Source organism: Notothenia coriiceps, unplaced genomic scaffold (assembly GCF_000735185.1).
Source record: "Notothenia coriiceps isolate Sejong01 unplaced genomic scaffold, NC01 NC01_scaffold00037246, whole genome shotgun sequence".
NCBI lineage: Eukaryota > Metazoa > Chordata > Actinopteri > Perciformes > Nototheniidae > Notothenia > Notothenia coriiceps.
Window position 1 is genome coordinate 3,878,842 of NW_011369947.1, and position 19,853 is coordinate 3,898,694.

The following is a 19,853-nucleotide window of genomic DNA, read 5'->3' on the forward strand; positions in this document are numbered from 1 at the left end:
CCAACTATATCAGTTGACAAACTCTGACCTGCAAGGACCCCTGTGTGAACCTGAACTAGAAGACGACAGCCTGGCCGTTCTCAATCTCGAGGATGCTGGCTTGGTAGTCGCGTACTTCCAAGTCACTTCCTTCAGAAACGAAGCAAGTATACTTCCAAGCCCCACGGCTTCGGAAAACGAAGAAGAATGGAACAGGCTAACAAGTGTGCCACTCTCTCTAACAGTTTCAACATAAACTGTACCGAAAATAAATACCTCACGATGTCTATCTAATTATGAACTTGCTTTACTTTCACGGAACACATTTTTGGTGATAACAAATGTAACAAAGTAACATATTTACCAACACATGTTCCTACGCCACTACATACTTACATTTAAATGTGTGCTGCGTCGGTTCAGCCATTCTCCGCAAGGATTTTTGAAATTGGTCCGTGCGCAAAGCATTGTGGGGATTTTAAGGACGCGAAGTCTACCCATGTGCAGCCTCGACATTTCCCCCAAACCAAGGACGCGGCCTCGGTGGAATTCCAAGTATGCTGGAGATTGGAACAGTACTTCGGCGGCACTCGATGACGTAGCATCCTTGAAATATTGGCTTGGAAGCCAGTATCCTCGAGATTGAGAAACGGCCTCTGTGTGTCTTTGCTGAACATCAGGAAATAAGAGCCAAGTATGAACTTTACGAAGCTTACAGTGAACAAATGGATAAAGTGTCTCTACAAGAAGATGCTTTTTGGAGATGGTGAAGAACTTTCTGGTGCCATGGTAACACACTGGAGCTCTTACCTACCAGATCATCATGCTCTGTAATTTCAAGACATTTTAAGCCATAAAGTGGAGGAAAAAGTGACTTTTTAAATGCATCCGCTGCTGCCAAACTGCTCTAGAGAGCTCCGCAAATGTATAAATGCCCTCAATAATTGCAGGTTGCGAAACCATGTCTCTACACTGCTCTTCCCGAAGGCCTTTAGAGCAATTCCTTTAATTTAATTTCACCTGAGTTCCAACTGTATTTTTTAGAAAAGATTTACAAAGCAGGGGTCAGCTATTTCTGTACAGTTTTAATAGTGGAGCAATTTGCTGATTACACTCAATTATATTCGAGCAGCTGCTGTTTTTAAGTTATATCATTGAGTATGACAGGGAATTCATTATGGAAGATGTGTGTGAATATCTGCGAAAAGGTCCCAGCACTTTAAATTATCAGCTCGACCAGTAGGAAATGCCTCATCTCCTCAAGTTCTTTGCCAAGTTTTGCTGGGGTGAAATATCTGGCTCTGTAACCTGCCGTTAATAAAAATAAAGTCCTTAAAGACAGGCAAGAAAGCCTCTGTCTTTAGCACTTTATTAGGAAAAGTTGCAACATATTACATCATCCTTTCAGTGAAAAAGCACTCCAACAGACATCTAATTATATTAACACCAAAGATGTCATTTTTTGGCATGGCTGTAGATGCTGCAAAACTCAAACAGAAGCACTGTTTATCACCACTTCAGTGGAATAGCCCTAAAGGTTTATCATCATTTGAAAGCTGCGCTCTTAAAGCATCCGAAGGTTAATGATTCTGCTTTGTGTTTGTTTGTGGCAGGGCTGGAAGAAGATGGAAGCCAATGCGGAAGTTAAAAGTTGTTTCTGTCTAATCTCTTAAATGATTTATATATTTTGCATTTTAAAGCAAATTGATCATATTGATCAATTCTGTATTGTGTAAAATGGTCTTGCTCATCGTTAAGCACAAACTCACCAAAGAAATGTCTCGTTCTGTACGTGCAAACCCCCTTGGAAATAAAACCATTAAATGGATTCAACATAAGTATAGACCGCAGGTGTAAGCTTAAAGATGCATCCATTGCCAGATATTCTTGTTCACATAAAGGAACCCTTGTTCTCAGCTTGGATGTTGTTTTTCCATAATCTACCTTTACAACGTTTAACAAAACTCTCCTACAGTAGACTTAAGAAATAACAATAACAAAGTTAAATGATATGTTTAGAAGTAAATAAAAGACTGAGGAGGATGAACTTGGCTCTGCCTCAACAGATCTCTGTATCATATAGTTGCCTCCAAAGACGGGATCATCTTTTTCTGCTTTGAATCAATTCATGTTTCCTCTACCCACTTGGTAAATGGATCTTGGCAGTGATGAAATCAATACAGCTTCACAAGTCTGTTCTTGTCTTCAACTTATAAACAGGGGGGGTCATAAATGGTAACCTCAATACAACAAATTGAATAGATGGCAGTACAACAAAAGCCAGTTGTGTAACACTGTTAGTGGAATGATCAACAAAAGGTACATAGATATCATCTGTTGTAAATAATTGCAAAGCAACACTAATGATGATTGCCTCGACTTGGAAAAGAAAAACAATGGTGAGTTTGTTTGGAAGTATGTTCAATGTCAGTGAACCCAATGCCTTTATTTCGAAGGGACTTATATAAATAGGATTTCAGCCAAAGCAATTGTGCAAAAATATGGAGTACTCTTGAATGCCTCAATTACAGTCCAGTGGTAAAAACATGACGTTGAGGATTTTAAACCAGGCCACCAGGGTTGGCACTTGTAAAACAGGCCATTAGTCTGCTATAATTGTCAGCAATACTGTCATACTTCTGTCTACGGCCTACCCCAGCATTCGCACGAGCCATACATTTTGCGGTCACATCAATCAGAGGCCTGAAATTAATTGTGCGATTAAGATTCTCATTGCTTGGCAGATATAGCCACTAATGGATCAGTGACAAGTGTGATATGATCGTAAAGAGGGGATTTTAATGTACTGTTTAATTGCTCTTATGTGGTCCACGGTGTTACAACAGCAGCTTCACAAGCCCATTTGTTCTCCACGGCCCATAGTCCCATTGGAAGTAAAAAAAAATACTGCTCATCCCGGGTCATGCAATGATGTTAGGGCAAGCATGGACAACGTTATTATGGCCCTCGAGCATATGCGACTAATGAAGCCCATACTGTGTGTCAGGTTTTAGATTGTTAAGGTTTTATATCAGGCATTTGTGGTGTTTTAAATATTTGCATGAACAGACAAATTCACCCACTTGTAACAAGGGGTTTATAACTATATTTCCTACTAGGTGCATTAACGTACATTTCCATCACTGGCAGGGCATGTTACCTAATTTCTTAAATTGTTACCATTGCTTGTTGCACATTGAAGCGTGACATTTGACTTGGTTATTTCAGGAAAAAAGGGAGCTGAGAAACAATCTCTACTTCACAAAGCTGCTGGCTGTGGACTAAAGGCTCAATGTCGCTCAGATCTGTAAACACAAACAGTGCTGCACGCTGGGAGATAAATGCCAACAATAAAAAACCTTCACTGGCAATGCGTGGGAAGTGTATACGTGCCTTTCTTGCTTACGTGTGGGAATTTCAGTGATGTTTATTTTTAATGTGGCTGAGGATGCTTTGAAAAATAACTTTACTATTGAGCCTTAATTTGGTCAGTGTTACCAGGCAGGTGATTGAAGCAGGGATTGGTGACATAGAGGAAACAGCCGAGTCAAAATCAAACACTATTTCTTATCCATTCATGTTTAAATTGAGGATATTTTTCCATTAAAATGTCCCTTTTTATTTAACTGTTGCTGCTCTAACCCCATTCCTAAGTCTCTTTATGTCAGATTAACTCTTTCTCCGGTTACTTTCACCAGACACAAGCAATCAAAGATGATTCATTACGTTTTCTAGAGATGACAACGCACTCATATTCATACACCGAGGGATTCCTGACAAAGTCTTTCTCCTGCTGCAAAGCAACCTCCTTTTATGATGAAAATGATGAGTTAGCCTCCAAACCCGTAGGGGGCAGCAATCCTTTTGACTTCCTCCCTTTAGTCTGCCTTAAAAAAAAAATTGATGCAAACTCCCCGAGCTGTCAAGTGAAGGAATAACACAGCATAAAGTGGCTTTTGATCAGCGCTCCGACTTGGTCTGCAGGGTTTGAGCTGAACTTTTAGAAAGAACCCTGTCATCACTATACTCTTCTTTCTTTCTACTCACCTCAAGGTAACATGGTCGTCCTATACAGTAGATCCAAACTTGCACAACACAACAGAGGCAAAGAGTTTAAAATATCAATGTTAGGAATATTATAAATGTCTATTATGGTGGAGGGTAAAGGTTCAAGAGAGGGGAAAGAGGTATGAAAGGGCAAGCTTATTAGAGATGAGTCCAGTGTTTGGTAAAGGTTAAAGCTGCTCTACTTCCCAGATACAACATACTGTATCCTCCTGAAAATGTCTATCGATATCCTGAGAGGTAAGCAGACAGGCAAAGACGGGGGGGAATCACAGAGACAACACTCCACTCTGCTCTATTGCCATTTAACCTTTTCTCTTTGCAGCGAGTACATATTTATTGAAAGCTATCGAAAGCTACTGCTATTGCTACTGAAAGCATGTCAAAATACACCCAACCGTGGTAATTAAAGACACTATGCCAAACATGCTGTGAGGGTAAATGAATCCCTTTGGGGGCGCGTGCAGTACGCACCGGCATACAATAAAACATCAAAACAAAAGATGACGTGGAGGGATTTTTTGCGCTGACATTAAACATCGGCAGGCAAATGTCAACTAGACAAAAAAATGGTTCCTTGCTATTTTCATCTATACGGCTAAATCTGATGCTATTGTGTGTGTGTGTGTGTGTGTGTGTGTGTGCGTGCGTGCGTGCGTGCGTGCGTGCGTGCGTGCGTGTGTGTGTATGAGGCTATACGTCTTTGACAGATGCCTGCAACTCTGAAGGCATGTCACTCACGCTACAATTTAAAACATCATCGCATTGTCATTGAGGGAATTCAATGAATGACAGCGCGTACTGTAAAGGATTGTCTATACTTGTGTGTCTGAGGTGTGTAGCATGTACACACGCACGCTCCCACACTAACACTAATGCACCAATTCAAAGTGTGTGACAGAGGAGGCAATTACCAACCATGCTTTTCCTCCATGCTTTATTTGCAATAACTGTCACCGGCAGAGCCTTGGCCTCCTTATCTGATTTTTACGAACATACTCTTAGGGATTATTGAGATTTGTGAAAGCACTGCTGGGAAATGTCGCAAAAAGTACGGAGAGGATAAGAAAAAAGGAACAGTAAGTGAGTGAGTGGAAAGTGATAGTGATATGACTTGGAAAGCAATGCCATATCGAGTATAGCAGCATCTCATAGCTTGTAGAAGTTGACGAAACGAGAGAAAAAATACATAAACAGAGAGAGGTTATTAGACAGCGTTTCAATGATGGGCTTTTTCTGATTGCGTCATGCCTTAGGAGCTTAGGGAGTGTGGCCATCAAGCTCTCACAGCGCGCCTCTCGTGAGTCACAGCCCAGGGGCAGCCCCACCACTAACACCACTTTCAGCATCTTTCAACTTCTGACCGGGCTGCCGACAAGAGGTATGAATCAGTTTGGTGCATCCCTCCAGATAGAATTTAGATTTTGCCGCAATGAATACAAAGCCTGCTGAGTCACCTGAAGGTCAGAGGTTCAATGGCTGGAGCAGGAAATGAAATTGTGTACATTAAAAGGTCCCCTATTATACTGTTTTTCATCAATAGATTATATGTCTCAGATATACAGTATACAAAACATGTCTCTGAAGGGTTTTGTTCAAAATACCAAACAGATCACCCATTGTAGCATCCCATAAACCCCTCTGTTTCAGCCCTGTTTCAAAAGTGCTGATTCTCTGTCTATTACTTTAGATGAAAATAAGGTGCCACGCCCTTCTGCAAGATATTTGGTCTAGAAAACCCACAAAGGTGCTCTAGGAGGAGATTCAGGTCATACGGTTGGGGGGTGTTACCTTGGTTGGTGATAGGCTAATGGTTACACAAGCCAAAAAAACGTTATGACATCATAAAGTGGCCAAAAGACAAGTTTTTATATAAATGGATCGGGACAAAAAGAGAGGGGGTCTTTTTTCCTGAAACGTTCAGAATCCCTTTACACAGAGGGGACACATTTATGTATAAAAGACATGAAAAAGTGGATTTTGCATAATAGGTGACCTTTAAGTTGCCTTTACACTTAATTTCAATGAGTAATATTGTAAAAATGTAAATTTTATAACTCCCTTAATACAAATATGAATATAATGTGAGCCCCCTTGCCATTTTATAAATGTTACAAATAAACGTGAAGCTGTAGTGGAGTAAAATGTGTCTCAGAGGGCAATTTCTCTACAGGTTGAACATCCTATGGCGGGGTTAACAGCCTGGGTGCCAGGCTGAGTACTATGTGCAGGAGTGAGGTTGGCATTAGGGGCCCCTGGACTGCCAAGGTGCTGCGCCGCCAGAGCCTGCTGTCAGAGGGACGGAGCGCAGGCTGGACGGGGGCAGTAGCCTCACCATCTGTTGCACGACAGCCAAAGTCACCCTGTATGTAGACTGTGTGTCTGAGAGCCAGAGTGGGTTTGTGTGCATAATCAATTTGTGCATGTTACTGTCCCTGTTCATGTGAGTGTCTGCATATGCTAAGAGCTGCAATTGTGCCTTGCTCAAATGACTTCCATTAATTGAAAAGGTTCAGAAATAAGTCTGTGTTTCAATGTGAGTGTGTGAGAGAAAGATTGGTAACTGAGGGATTGGTTAGGTTCACGTTTTTCCTTTTGAAACCATGTGCATTCATGTGATTCTCAGCTCTCATTTTGTTGTGGTAAAATTGGGGGGGCTGGTGAATATAAAGGTGTAGGTGTACTTTGTTAGCCCGGTAACAGCTTAACTACACATTTTTAGGAGAAGTATTTTGTAGCCTTAAATACTTATCGGTAGAGTAGCAATCAACTTATTTGAACAAATATGACACTGGTTTAATTAACAAAACATCATGAATTGGAAGGATAGACAAATAGAAGGGTTGATGGGTTGATTGAGCAGTTGAATGCACACAGGTGCAGCCACAGTGACGGTAAGTAAAGTAATTTCTGGATTATTATAACTAATCCAAATTCCAATGTGTTGCCGATATTCTTTTTTTAGCAGCAGTGAAGTAAATAGGTCATAAAGTGAGGTAATACTGACCACTTCTCGAGGCAGCAGGGAGTCCTCTGGGCGAATCACCAACAGGTTCACAGTCCCTCCCATGGGCGTGGCTCGGAGCAGGGCCACCACCTCTTCCTGGCTCTTTCCATTCAGATCCACGCCACTTACCTGCACATCAAAACAAATACATGAAAATCATAAATATTCAAATGTGCACAATATACATGTCAAAGAAATGTAAACATAAATTCAACAAAAAAGAAATCACAGAGCCCTGACTTTGACGAGGGGGTAATCTGTGTCCTCCACATAACCTTTATGCAGAATACCAACTGAGCCAGTTGCTGCTGGTATTAGAGTGAGCACCAGCTGATTTTCACGTCAGTCTTATTAAAGAATAATCAAAATATTGTAAAATCTATCCACTTTCCTCAGTTATTCGAAGCTGGAGCTGAATGTGTATAGCCAGAGGGAACAATGCGTGTTTTAATCATTTCAACAAAAGCTCTGTAAGATTACATTTTGGAACAAACCCATATCAGCAACAGAGTAATTAATTCATTGTCTGAAATAATGTGCAATTTCACAGAGCGATGGTTAGAGGTTGCTAGAAAGTGCTGCCCCACCTCCAGCAGCCGGTCTCCAGCTTTCAATCGGCCATCTTGGATAGCGGCCCCTCGAGGAAGGATGTTTTTGACATAAATGGGAGCACTGCCACCAATGGGGACGTCCCTGGATGTGATGCTGAAGCCGAGACCCTCAGGACCTAGAAACAATGAAAAGCAGATAGTTAGAAAGCTAAGGTGATAACTTACTCTCATTCAGAGGTTTCCTAACATCAGTCCTTGAGTTCACTTGCTGAAGGACACTTTATCAAGAGTGTTTTGTAAAGCAGGTTTGAATGAACATAGGCAGTCAAATTGAAGGATTGCCACTCACATGCTCCCACACTGTGCAATCAAAGAATAATTATAGTGATATTACTGATTTACAACCTTGTGGAAGTGATATCAGTCTGAATAGATAGAAATACGTGTGTTTATGTTTAAGTGCACCTCAATATGAGTTCATACATGTCAAGATTTGTTCCTTAAGGTAGATATAGTTTCAGATGTTCATGTTTTCATTTCAAAAGTCACTTACTTTTTTTAATATCTAATAAACATTTGTAAATAATGGAACATAAGTGGATGTGTAGTTCCTTTGTATGCATTATAAAATAAATAATGCGTATCTCCTTATTGTTATTTCTAATTAAAGTCAGAAGGAATGCAAACATGTTGTACCAAACATCATAGTGCATTTTTAGTGACTCTATAAAAACTGGCCAGACATTTTAAACCATTTCTTAAAGAACCTTTTCATTATACACCACTGTAACATATGAAACCACTATGCAGGGATGAAATTATGGTTTTCCACCATGTGCTGAACCTCCTATAGTTAATATAAACAGACTTACTTCCATCTTTGCCATCAGGGTGTGTCTCAAGCACGTTTCTTTTAGGGAAGTCCAGATGAAAATGTGTCCCTAACTCTAAATATAGTGTCAATGCTATGAACCAAAATTGAGTGTTTATGATAAGCGCATGTGGACTTATAACCGCTCTCGCAAGTTGTGGTCGGATTAAAGACTGGCTGGGACCAGAATAAGCAGAGGAAAGTGAATGATTATGGATTGCAAAATGCATTAAAATGCCGTTCAATACACAGTCGTGCACTACATCTAAAAAAGCAAAAAGTACCATTAGCCAGATGTTTGAACCGAAAAACCCTTCATACTTCACGGTACAATGGCAGGGCAAGTCTGGGTCAGAGTAATCTTATACTATATATGTAGAGATGGTTTGAAGTGGGCATAATGTAGAAAGCAGTGTTCAATTAGTGTTCATTAATAGCTTCCTAATGTATCAATAAACAAATCTACATGCCTTTTTGGAGTGCAATGACTGGTAAGGCTATATTCAACAGCTGATTATGAGAAAGCACCTCATATAGCAGCTGTGAGAGTTATTTGATTTGGGTTTTAAGACTGACCTTTAATGTTTATCAAATGAATATGAATTGCTGCTCTTGAGGAAGTAAGTAAATAAAATAACAGATAAATAAGGGGATCTCAGGCCTGACCTTTTCTGCTGACCAGACCTGAATTTGTCAAATAAAAGCCTGAAATGGTTTTAAATGTCAGCTCGGGAATGAAGTTAACCAAATAAATTGCGTTTGTCAGGTTAATCTTTGACAAAACATAAACAAATTCAACAACCTTGCTTCATAACACAATTAGATGAGTCATTAAATACAGTGTTCAAAGAGATCAATTCCGCCATGCATAACCTAGCCGCTGGCGTTTCTAGCAGACACATAGAAAAGTTGCGCGATGTGGTTTCATAGGGGGCTTTTTTGATGCTAACAACAGAGATTAGTATTCATGTGAAAGTAGCTGCTCATTTCACAGAGCTGTCAGCACCTCGGATGGTTCATCATGACCTACTTTTCCCAGTATGTCTCTTCTGCAGCAGTCTGACAAACTCTCTGTCGTCTCGCTGACAGTGATGGCGTTGATGAACAAGAAACACAAAGAGCGAGAAGCGCGGATGCTAACTTTTCTCGTGCCCTCCTCACAAACAAACTTGCGGGAAAGGTGATGAAGGGGCCGCTTCTAAAGTCAAAAAGTTGAGCTGTTGAGGATAATGACGTGCAGTGATCTCTCCATCAATGCTGCATGATAACTAAGCAGATAGAAATAGCTGCCTTATGTGGAATGTTAAATGTGCCGAGCTTGACTTCTTCAATGAAAAACTTTTAATACAAGGTCACACCGCAGCCATGGCAATCAGTAAGTGCATTTGCTATACTCAAAATTAAACTACAGAGACTAATACAAGAAGACATATGTGAGTCCAGTCCTTTCTAAACTACTACATGGTCGGTGATATCCTACTGCACCTCTGTCTTATAGATTCAGATCTGATTAAGCTGCAGTTGGTGGTGCCCTTTTCAAAACCTCTTCATCACTGTCTTTGTTCCCCTTTCCACTGTAACCCCCCTCCCATGTCGGTGCCTTTCCTCTCATCTGGCCTGCTCACGGCCTAATGAGCAGAATCAAACTCCTGCCCATTGTAAGATCCCGTCATTAACACTCTCCAATCAGGCAATTAAGAGAATGCATCTGTAGCAGGCCTGCAGTGATTAAACGCTGACGTCTTTATTTTGGGCAATGGAAGAGGAAGGATAAAAGTAAATGCATCCTTTAAGGATTAGTTGGAATCCTGGCTCCAGTAGTCCAATTAAACAGCGAACATGAGGAGAGGCTGAGGCACATTAGAATGACTTAATGGGGTGCGTATGTCCTTTTCGAATGCAGCATTTGATTACGGCACTCTTGATAATTTGCCAGGCAATATCTGCTCTTGCCACTCGGAACTCACTTAGGCCGAATCACAACAATTACAATGTGTCAATAACAAAAGTGCCGAAGCCTTTTTCAAAGTACATTAGTAGTGATAAAGTCTGTTAGTAATCAAATGGAATTGTCAAAATGGACTTCAGGGGCACACTTCCTTCAACTCTTTTGGATTTGAATGCTCAGTTAGGTTTCCAATTCAACAATATTTGGACAATATTTCATACCCATTTAGAGTTCACGAATGGCTTGAAGAAGCGAGGCACATCCATTCCTGTAAGCCCCATTTAAATCATGAGCAATAATCTCAGAAACCATTTCTGTCACTCTGGCATGAGCATACTTTTGAGAGTTATGGCCAGTGTTGAATGAAACCATGAAATGGCTTGTAAAAATTAAATAAACTGCTGGCATCAGTCCTCTAGAGCTGCTGGACCTCCACCAACATCGCCCCACAGCGGTTTCACTAAAAATGGGAGGCTTGTGTGCAGGAAAAAAAGACGTGATACATATAAACACAAAAGTATAAATTGCATTGCTGTCCCACATGTATAAGGACTCTACATCTCTGATAGAAGGGCTTGGGGAGCGCCGCCAAACATATTGGAGCGGCTGCATTTCCCCCGAGCGCGTTTCATTCAGCCTGCACTGCTGCCCTCACTTGCCGCACTATTCCCCGTGCCAGCGTTTAACTTAACATCTGCTCCCTTCAACTGAGAAAAGGAGAAAGGAGCCAGAGACAAAGAGAAGTCTAGTCGCCTCAGCACTGGTTCATTTTACAACCGACTGCTTGTCAATCATATACAGATAGTGAAGTGATGAAAATGAGATGGAGTCTGGCAGTAAACCCAACACAATGGTTGGCTCAGATATACTGCTCCAGTTTCAAAGGCCCGTCCAAGTCCACAAACAAACCAACCTCAGCTGCAAGCAGACTGATTGCTCAATCTTAATATTTCAACCACAAGACCATGGTGATGTAGCCTGAGTGCATCAAACCACAACCTCTGTTTTGAAGAAGCGGTTGAGCTGTGCTTTCTTTTGGCCTGCTCACTTAAACAAAGTCTCAAGGCAAGTACATATTTTCCTAATAGATTTGAGGTTGTCTGCCTCAACCAATTGGTTACATTTAAAATGCATACAGATCACGAGACAGCCCTTTGTAATGAGGAGTTTAGACGGGTGACTGAGTGGAACATTGGTAATAGAGGCACAAATAGAAACAAGAGAGACAGGTGCTATATCCATCTGCTCTTCACTTGAAGGATGAACTGGTTTCAGCTGCTTGATGATCAAAATAGCAATTGAATGCTCCTGGAGGTGGGGATCAATAGATGTATTTTCAGCACATCACCAGTTTCATCGCTATAAAACAGGTTTGCCAATACAAGTGACTCATGTGAGTAACTCAACACATTGACTTTTCCAGGAAGTTAGTTTTATTTAGTTTTCTTGATAGGCAATCCGTAACATTCGCTGTATGCATTTAAGAAAACAACATCAACTGTTGACACTTTAAAGAAAAAAAGGTGTGCCCTACTTGCTCTTTGCTGGGCATCATGATACCAAACAAATATAGAAAATATAAATATATTTAAGGTGCCAGAAAGACCCCATACAGTTTGAGTGCTATTGGACTGGTCTCCATGCTAATATAGAAGTTGTTTAGCTTGAGTATTGTTTAGTCATACAAATACAGCGGCAAAAGTACTTTTCCAGTCTCTTGTTCCTTACCTTTCTTTAGCTGGATGTTGAATCTGCGTCCTTTGTTCTTTACGTAGGTGCTGTTGGACGGGTTTGTGCTCACCCTGCGCTGCAGGGAGGGGGAGGAGGCAGAGGCGGTTCTGGAGACCAAGGTGTGCGGTAACGTGGCGCTCCGTCGGCTCATCTCTGGGGTGCTTCCTGCCAGTGGCGCCGGGTGGCTACAGAGAAACACAGATCAAGGTTTAATACCTAAATCAAATCAACTGTAACACAATGTGGTGGGATTCTAAGCATTTCCAGCATGCTGTTTTAGGAGTTTGTGTATATTTAAAAAAAATAATAAGCACATGTTTCAAGTATCAGTTTTGGGCCATTATTGAAAACAATGATATTGTCCTGACCCTGCTCGCTACCTGGATCACTCAGTTGGTTAAAATGCTCTTGTTCAGAAAATAACTTGATACATACATTGTTTATGGGGTAAGGGTTGTTATTTTGTTAAAAACATGTAATGTCCTTTTAATTTTTAGCTTATAACACATACTGTTTTTATATATTGCCATCATCTTTCAGGTTCCCATAACTCAACATTAGATACGTAACTCTGTGCAGAGATACTTTATCTCTAGCTTCCTGGAATTAGGCCAAAGAAATTACAGAAATGAATAGTAACCACTGGCAGATCAAATGGGCTTTTAACAAGATGATCAGTGATGCAGACTTGGAGGTCTCAGGTATAAATTTCTAATAAACTGCTTACTTTTCTTTTATTGTGAAGTTTTTAAACATTGATGGATTCACAGTGAACATAAAAAAGTCATTTACCGGTATAATTAAAATAGAATTGCATTTATTGGGAGCCTAAGACTACTTAGCCTAATTATTTGCGCAAGCATGAACTTTTGTTATTTTTCAAAGCAGAAGGACAACATTAATTTCATGGTACTGTGTTTCTCACTTTCACCTGGCTTTCTAATTCTGTGTAGACAACATGTTTGCTGGATAGGATACACAAGATACATTTTAAACATACTCATGCTCGAAGCCTGGTTGTGGTCCAGTTCTGGGTGTCATCCCCCCCACAAGACTGGACCTGTCCCTCGGCGGTTGAGAATCTTGGCTAAAGCGGACTCTGTTGGGATGGGGCGGGCTGAGCTCGCTCTGGATAAACAGCATCTCGTAATGTCTTTTGAAGGCCGCGGGGACGACATGGAAGAGGATAGCCTGGCCACGCATCGCCTGCTTGAAAATGTTCTGGGCTCTGGAGGTGATACAGAGAAAGTGAAAGAGAGCAGTGAGGTCATGCAAACAGAAGTAAATTAGATTTAACATGATAAGATATACAAGTACAATAATGTAGTATGATAGCTTGCCAGATATAGAAGGATAACAGAGGCTATGTGGTGCTGTATGTTGGGAGAAGATAAGGAGATATGAGGTTAGCATGGCTAATCACAGGGCTACTCACAGTAAAGGACACAAATTGCATTATCTATAATTACCAGCATCAAGCCAGCAATGAGATAAGAAAGGTGAGTCATCAATGAGAAAATATAAATGATGTATTTAATATTATGCTACTGAAATGCTGGATGAGGGGTATTTAAGTGTCTTAATGGCATAGTAGTCTCTGTTTCTGTGTGGACATGAGTTGACTCCATAATCAGAACAGAAGTAATGAATCATGCATCAAGAAAGCTTTCCAGACAATGAGGTTCCAAAGTAAGCAGACACACACTTCTCTCCTTACAAACAAAATAAGAAAAACACAGCCAAAACACACACTCATTCTCATGTGACTTTTGGGGCCGAATAAGCCAAGACAAGAGCTCAACATGATTCCCAGACGCATGAATTGTTTAGTCTGGTTTGCCTGTAGCACTTAGCATATAGATAGGCTCACCAGGAGCGAGCCATGCTGCAGCATAAGGGGCCAGAGATGCGGTGGATTTCTGGATTCCAACAATCCCACCTCCTGTTTCCAAACCCGCATTACCACGCCAGAAATACCATGCTGATTGCATCCAAATGACAGCGGCTAAGCTGCTTCTGCCACAACAGACAGCACTTCATTTGAGCAGAGTCACAGAGGCGAGGCGCGCACGCTGCACCAAGCCACTTCTGCAGGATTTGGCCTCTCCCATCTTTATTCTTATGGTAATTTACAAAAATCACTCTCATGTGCACACTGAGGAGCGCTGACTGAGTGAGTAAGTGTGTGTGTATGCGTGTTTGTGTGCGCACCTGCACATATACAGTGCCATCACTTCAGTAATCAGCCTCCACGCAAGCCTGATTGAATAATAAATTACCCCATCAATGCATCATTACATTCAGTTAGATTAAGCGCCTCAAAATATTTACCCATGCAAAACAATCCAAGGAGATTAGACTATCACTTTAAATTGTCACTCTCTGCGAGGCACCATCAGAAGGGGGGNAACGTGTGTTTGGCACGGTGGGGAGGTAAGTGCGGAACGCTACAAAACATCACTCCCTAGTGGATTTTGTTTGTAAGCCTCTTTCACAGTGGAAAGGTTTGGAAGGAAACCGGGATGTTTACTAATGACAATAGCATCGTTTTAAAAAAAAAAAAAATCCTAAACCCTTAGTGGCTTTATACACAGTCAGATGAATACATTAACATAATGCTGTAAGGTAACCGTGATCGTCGGGAGTTTCACAAACTGCGGAGGGCTTCTCTAATCTTTGCCAAAGTTGGTTGTAACATTTTAAGGTATGCCTGCGTAAAGAAAATACTTTTCTCTCTTTGTCTCTGACTCCACCTAGAACTAAACCAAGGTGTTTTTTAATATCCATCCCACTTTGGGGACTTTGTGAGAGGTAATCCAGCTTTTCCACCAGAGTCTAGTGAGAATGAGAAGCAATCTGTCTCTCTCAAACACACACACACACACACACACACACACACACACACACACACACACACACACACACACACACACACACACACACACACACACACACACACACACACACACACACACACACACACAAAGACAAGTGTAGATAAGATGTTAAAGCTTACTCTAACTTTGTGTACGTGTCACTGCATGTGCAAGTATGTGTGAGATTGGGCACATTAAGGTGATGCGTGTGTGAGAGGGAGAAGGGTGGCTTTGGGTAAATGGGTGGAAAAGTCCCAGGTGAAATCTTCATTCCACTTTAAGGGATGAATACGAGCGATGAATCGATATAAACAAATGGAGAGAGAAGTGTAGGGTTCGGCGGGCTGAAGGACTGTGACTCAGGGAAACCTATTACAGGAGGGTCAAGAAAGTCAGTAATATTTATGTTTTATTGTGCGGCTGAATGATTGGCTCAAGTTATAGAAAGCAAGATTGTATACTGCTATGTATGCCTAACACAGTGCTCTCAGTTTCAACCGTATTACTGAGACAGTGCACCAGGATAACACTGTATGTCTTATATATGTTTGGAACCACTATAAGAAATTAAGTAAGATATATAATCATGAATAAAGGGTGGAACTCAGAGCTTACTGTTCAAAGCGTAGGTGGCGAATGTCTCCCTGATTGATTTTGACGATACAGTCGTTCTCCTGGAAGAGCCGCTCCTGCTCGGCTTTTCCCCCTGGCTCCAGACGCTTAACCAGCAAGCCTTGCGTCCTGTGAAGGATCACACATCATGTTAGAGATAACACATCGTTGAGACACATACTGTAGTAGTTAGGAGACACAGTGACATATTAATATACTGAGCAGCAGGCAGCAAGTTGCAGGCTACATCCCCGCATCCTCCTATTTAGAAAAAGGTAATGAGAGTCAACAGGAGACCAGCAAAGAAAAAAGGAAGTGAATTAGACGACGAGCTAGGTGGTAAGCATAAGGTGAGAAAATAAATGATTACTGTAGTTACCCAGAGTTGGTTGTTTTCAAACAACATTACAACAGAGAGCTGCAAGTGTTTTTTTTTAGCCCCAACAGATGCTGAGGTAGTGTAATTAGGTCAAGAGAGTAACTTTAAGTTAATCATAATGTACTTTACTTCTGCTCAATGCTGTCAACTAAACAAAAACAACATTGAACGTGGACATTTAGTTTTGGCCTAACAGATATGCATACATCTAAAAATGTCCTTGGCCATTATAGTAGCCGTAATAGGTGTACAAACAGTAATTAAATATAAGCGGCTAATGCATATCTGAAATAGGCATTGTTAAAAAGTATGGCAGGAGCAGTCCCTAATATCTAATAAAGTGATGTAATAGGAAAGAGGATGGAATAAAATATCCCTTAAAGAAGTTTCCTGTTGATGTGGGTTAACCTTTTTTAAGTTAACTTTCAAAACTTTGAGTTTAGATAAAGACTAACATTTTCCTGAGAACCACTGATTTACAACATTTTAAGCCGGTGTCCGTCCCTCTGTCCTCCACTCTATCTGCCTTTCTGTGGGCAGGTTTGAGAGAATGACAGGGCGGTTTGTCTGGGGTAATCCAGACCAGCAGCTAAGAGATCATCTCATGGCTGCAGAGGAAACGCTGCAGTTTCCTTCACTGGAGCTTAATACGAGAGCCGGCAGTGTTATAATAAATACTCAGGCAGTTCCACAGCAGGGCCATCCCAGCAATCCCTTAAAAGAAGGCAACCTTTACCTTCAAATACCCCCCCCCTCCCCTCACTCCCTCTCCTAGATAAATACATCAGTGAGCTCCTTGGGGCTTTAGTTAGGCCCTGAGGATAACCACATGCAAAGAGATCTGATGTGCGCTCGCACAGCAGAACTACAAACTCCATCCGTCTCTAAGGCCCAATATGCCTGAGGTAGCAGGTAGACTGACTGAGTGCAAACATTTGGTGTCCTTGCAATAACTGACAAAAAGTTTGGAAGCTTACTTTTGGAAAAATTAAAAATAATGATGAAATATAACGGAGCCAAAACTATTCCGGAGCCAAAGATGTAGATACAGTCGCTTACAGGGCAGCTGACAGCTTATCCATGGCAAGGACATATGCTGCCTGATTCTCATAATTTCCTGATACTTCCTGTTGTTTTACTGGACTCATAAACAACAGCACATTTCATTGTGACCCTGTTTACTACAGACGTCAAGGGCAGATTCTTCGAGCTCTTTAGCATTTCAGCCAAACAGGGCCACTCTCTGAACATTGGTCTAATTGGCTGCTTAATGTGGACATCCACGCTCTCACCACAGACTCATCTCAGCTCGTCAATGGGGGGAAATGGCTCAGCATTAAGTTGAAATGAAAGATCACAAGAGGCCCTTCCCTCTTTCTCGGTGTCCGAGCCGGCGTTGCCAGGTCAGCTTAAGTGTGTTGAACAGAGAGTAATTGCGGGCCGCGTGGAAGCGGACATGATTGTGCTTTATCTCCATAAGTGTTGGCAGCTTGAAAACAAAGTATTGCGAACGGAGATTACATCATGGACACACTCTAATGACTCCTGATCTGCTAGCAGAGCAGAGACAGTAGATACAAGAGTTTTGGTTGATCCCTGATCAGTATTCAAAGCAGCAACAGGGAGGATTAGGGGCAAAGCAGCATCTTTTAGAGATTTGAAGAAGATGATTTAGTAAAAGCACTATTATTGTGATGGCTGTAATGCACTTCCAACTCAATTCCTCCTCATCTCACTGATGGCTTTTTTTGTGGATAGTTTTCAAGCTCTTGGGTAAAAAGCAGGAGAGCTAAAGAAAAATCTAAAAGGTATTTTCCCACAGACTGTTAGTCAGTGAATTAATTAGGTATTGGATATGAGCACATGGAGTTTGTAGTTACAAACATCAGGAAATACATCTAGCCTGCTAAATGTCAGTGTTTCTCAAACATAAGAATCAGCATTGCACAAAACTGCATGGCCTTACTCCATCTTGTGGCTGGGCAGCGGTGCTGACAACTGATTTGAAGGAGGCCACCTGCTCTCGTCTCCTGCCTCTAATCAAATAATAATCCAATCAGGATCTATTTATGCACGGCAATTATGTCCGCAGTTTGTTTACAATCGAAACTGGTCATGGGATGAGAAGTTCATTAAGCAAAGAATGCATCTGCGATGGGCGTGTGTATTTGAGCGTGCAGATGTACAGTATATGTATGTGCGCAGCATTCAAGGCAGATCAGCACTGCTTAAAATACAGTTTGCGTGTGTGTAAGAAAAAGAAAGTGATAGCAAAAATCCTTTCGGGAACACACTGCTGGAGGTAAGTCCATACTCTTCACTGCATGGGTGTAAGGTATGTGCAGTTGGTTGTGTTTGTGAGAGATAGAGAGTCTCTAAGCTCTCTCCTGGAGCTGTCTGCCCCTCCTGCTTGGATCTAACTTGATGTCAGTACAGTGGAGCAGAATGCGATCAGGCGACGTTGGAGCGCCTGCAGTTCCTTGTTTGCTGTCTGCTTTCGCTGTCTGTCTGACCCCTGTGGCACTGGTCTAGACACTAATGACAGCCCGCTGAGGCTAATGCCTCCTGTCCTAGCGCACAGCACACAGGAAGGAGCTGGGCCGGGCCATTAGCATCATCCCACTGACCAGACACTAAGTCTTATCATGTCTGAAGTTAATTGAAGGCTCTGATGGCTATTAGTGCCTACCTTGGCTGATGGAGAAGAAATCTACTCACAATGCAGCATTACCGCTCTATCTTGTAAGATGCAGTTGTGGGAAGAGCTTAAGGATAATAGCGTGCCTAATAAATGTTGGATTTGAACTTTATTCAGGCGATATTGCTGAGTGCGAATCATCATGAATCATTATTTTCTTCCTCTGACTCAGGATATCTCAGACTGCCACAGCTTTTTAAAGGAGTCAATAGCACGAGGTCAGAGCTAAATATAGTTTCCTGACACTTGCTTATAAACAGCAATGGGATTAGTGTCCCAAAGAAATGACACGCAGCAGTCTTCAATGACAGCCAGCTTCTCTCCCTCAAATGTCATCCCATTCCATCTCCTCACTTTGTCTGTTCAACCCCCGGCCCCCCTCCTCTTTCCCAGCGCTGAGTAGTCACATTCACCTTGGTGCTGTGCCAGTCCCTTGGCCTGCAGCGGGGATCTGTGTTATACACAAGCTTTTAGTTTGATTACATCTGGCTACTTCCTCTCTCCTTTATTTTTCTGGAACAATTGTAAAACTGGGATGTATGCTCCTCTCGTCCCCTTGTCATTGACACTACTCACATGTTTAAATAAAAGGGCAAAAGAAAGCACCTTCAAGGCAGAGCAGACACCGTTGTGACTGAGGACACTGCATGCAGTCAAGAGCAGAGCTGCTTTCATCTGTGTTTCTTCCCACTGGGGGCTTCTGGCCTTTCATATATGAGTATTGCTGGGTATGGGCGTAGTGCTTTGGAAGTGGGACTCACAAAACAAAAAGACGGCGAGAACAATCAGTCAGTGAAAAAAAACACCCGGAGTAAAATGTTAAAAGAGGTGAATAAGAAAGAACAGAGTGAGAAAAAGAAATATAAGAGGGAAATGATGAGTAAACGCAACAAGAAAGCAACATCCACAGGCCTTCAAACCGAAGGAAGCAGGAGGCACACTGGATGGTAAAACTAACGAGCTATTGTTGCGCACTAAGCTGCTTTGATTCAAATGTTGCAATCTCTTTTTTACCTGATATCGTGCGAACTGAGCGGCACTACGTGGATCCCCAGGGGCCCTCCTCCATTGGACACTTCGACTGGCTTGAGCAGGCCTCTGCAGGGCGATGATGGATGAGGCCGAGGGGGGGAGGG

At 41.8% G+C, this 19,853-nt stretch overlaps 1 protein-coding gene across 1 annotated transcript in view; it reads right to left on the reverse strand.

Annotated features, from left to right (window-relative positions):
• The window catches only part of LOC104966303 (partitioning defective 3 homolog), a 198,068-nt gene that overhangs the window by 146,108 nt on the left and 32,107 nt on the right, over positions 1 to 19,853 (reverse strand). The window contains exons 3-8 of the mRNA XM_010795490.1: positions 19,732 to 19,815; positions 15,644 to 15,769; positions 13,153 to 13,380; positions 12,150 to 12,337; positions 7,639 to 7,778; positions 7,052 to 7,180 (exon numbers count right to left, since the gene is read on the reverse strand). Of these exons, the coding sequence (XP_010793792.1) occupies positions 7,052 to 7,180; positions 7,639 to 7,778; positions 12,150 to 12,337; positions 13,153 to 13,380; positions 15,644 to 15,769; positions 19,732 to 19,815 (895 nt within the window). The remainder of the gene's footprint in view (positions 1 to 7,051; positions 7,181 to 7,638; positions 7,779 to 12,149; positions 12,338 to 13,152; positions 13,381 to 15,643; positions 15,770 to 19,731; positions 19,816 to 19,853) is intronic.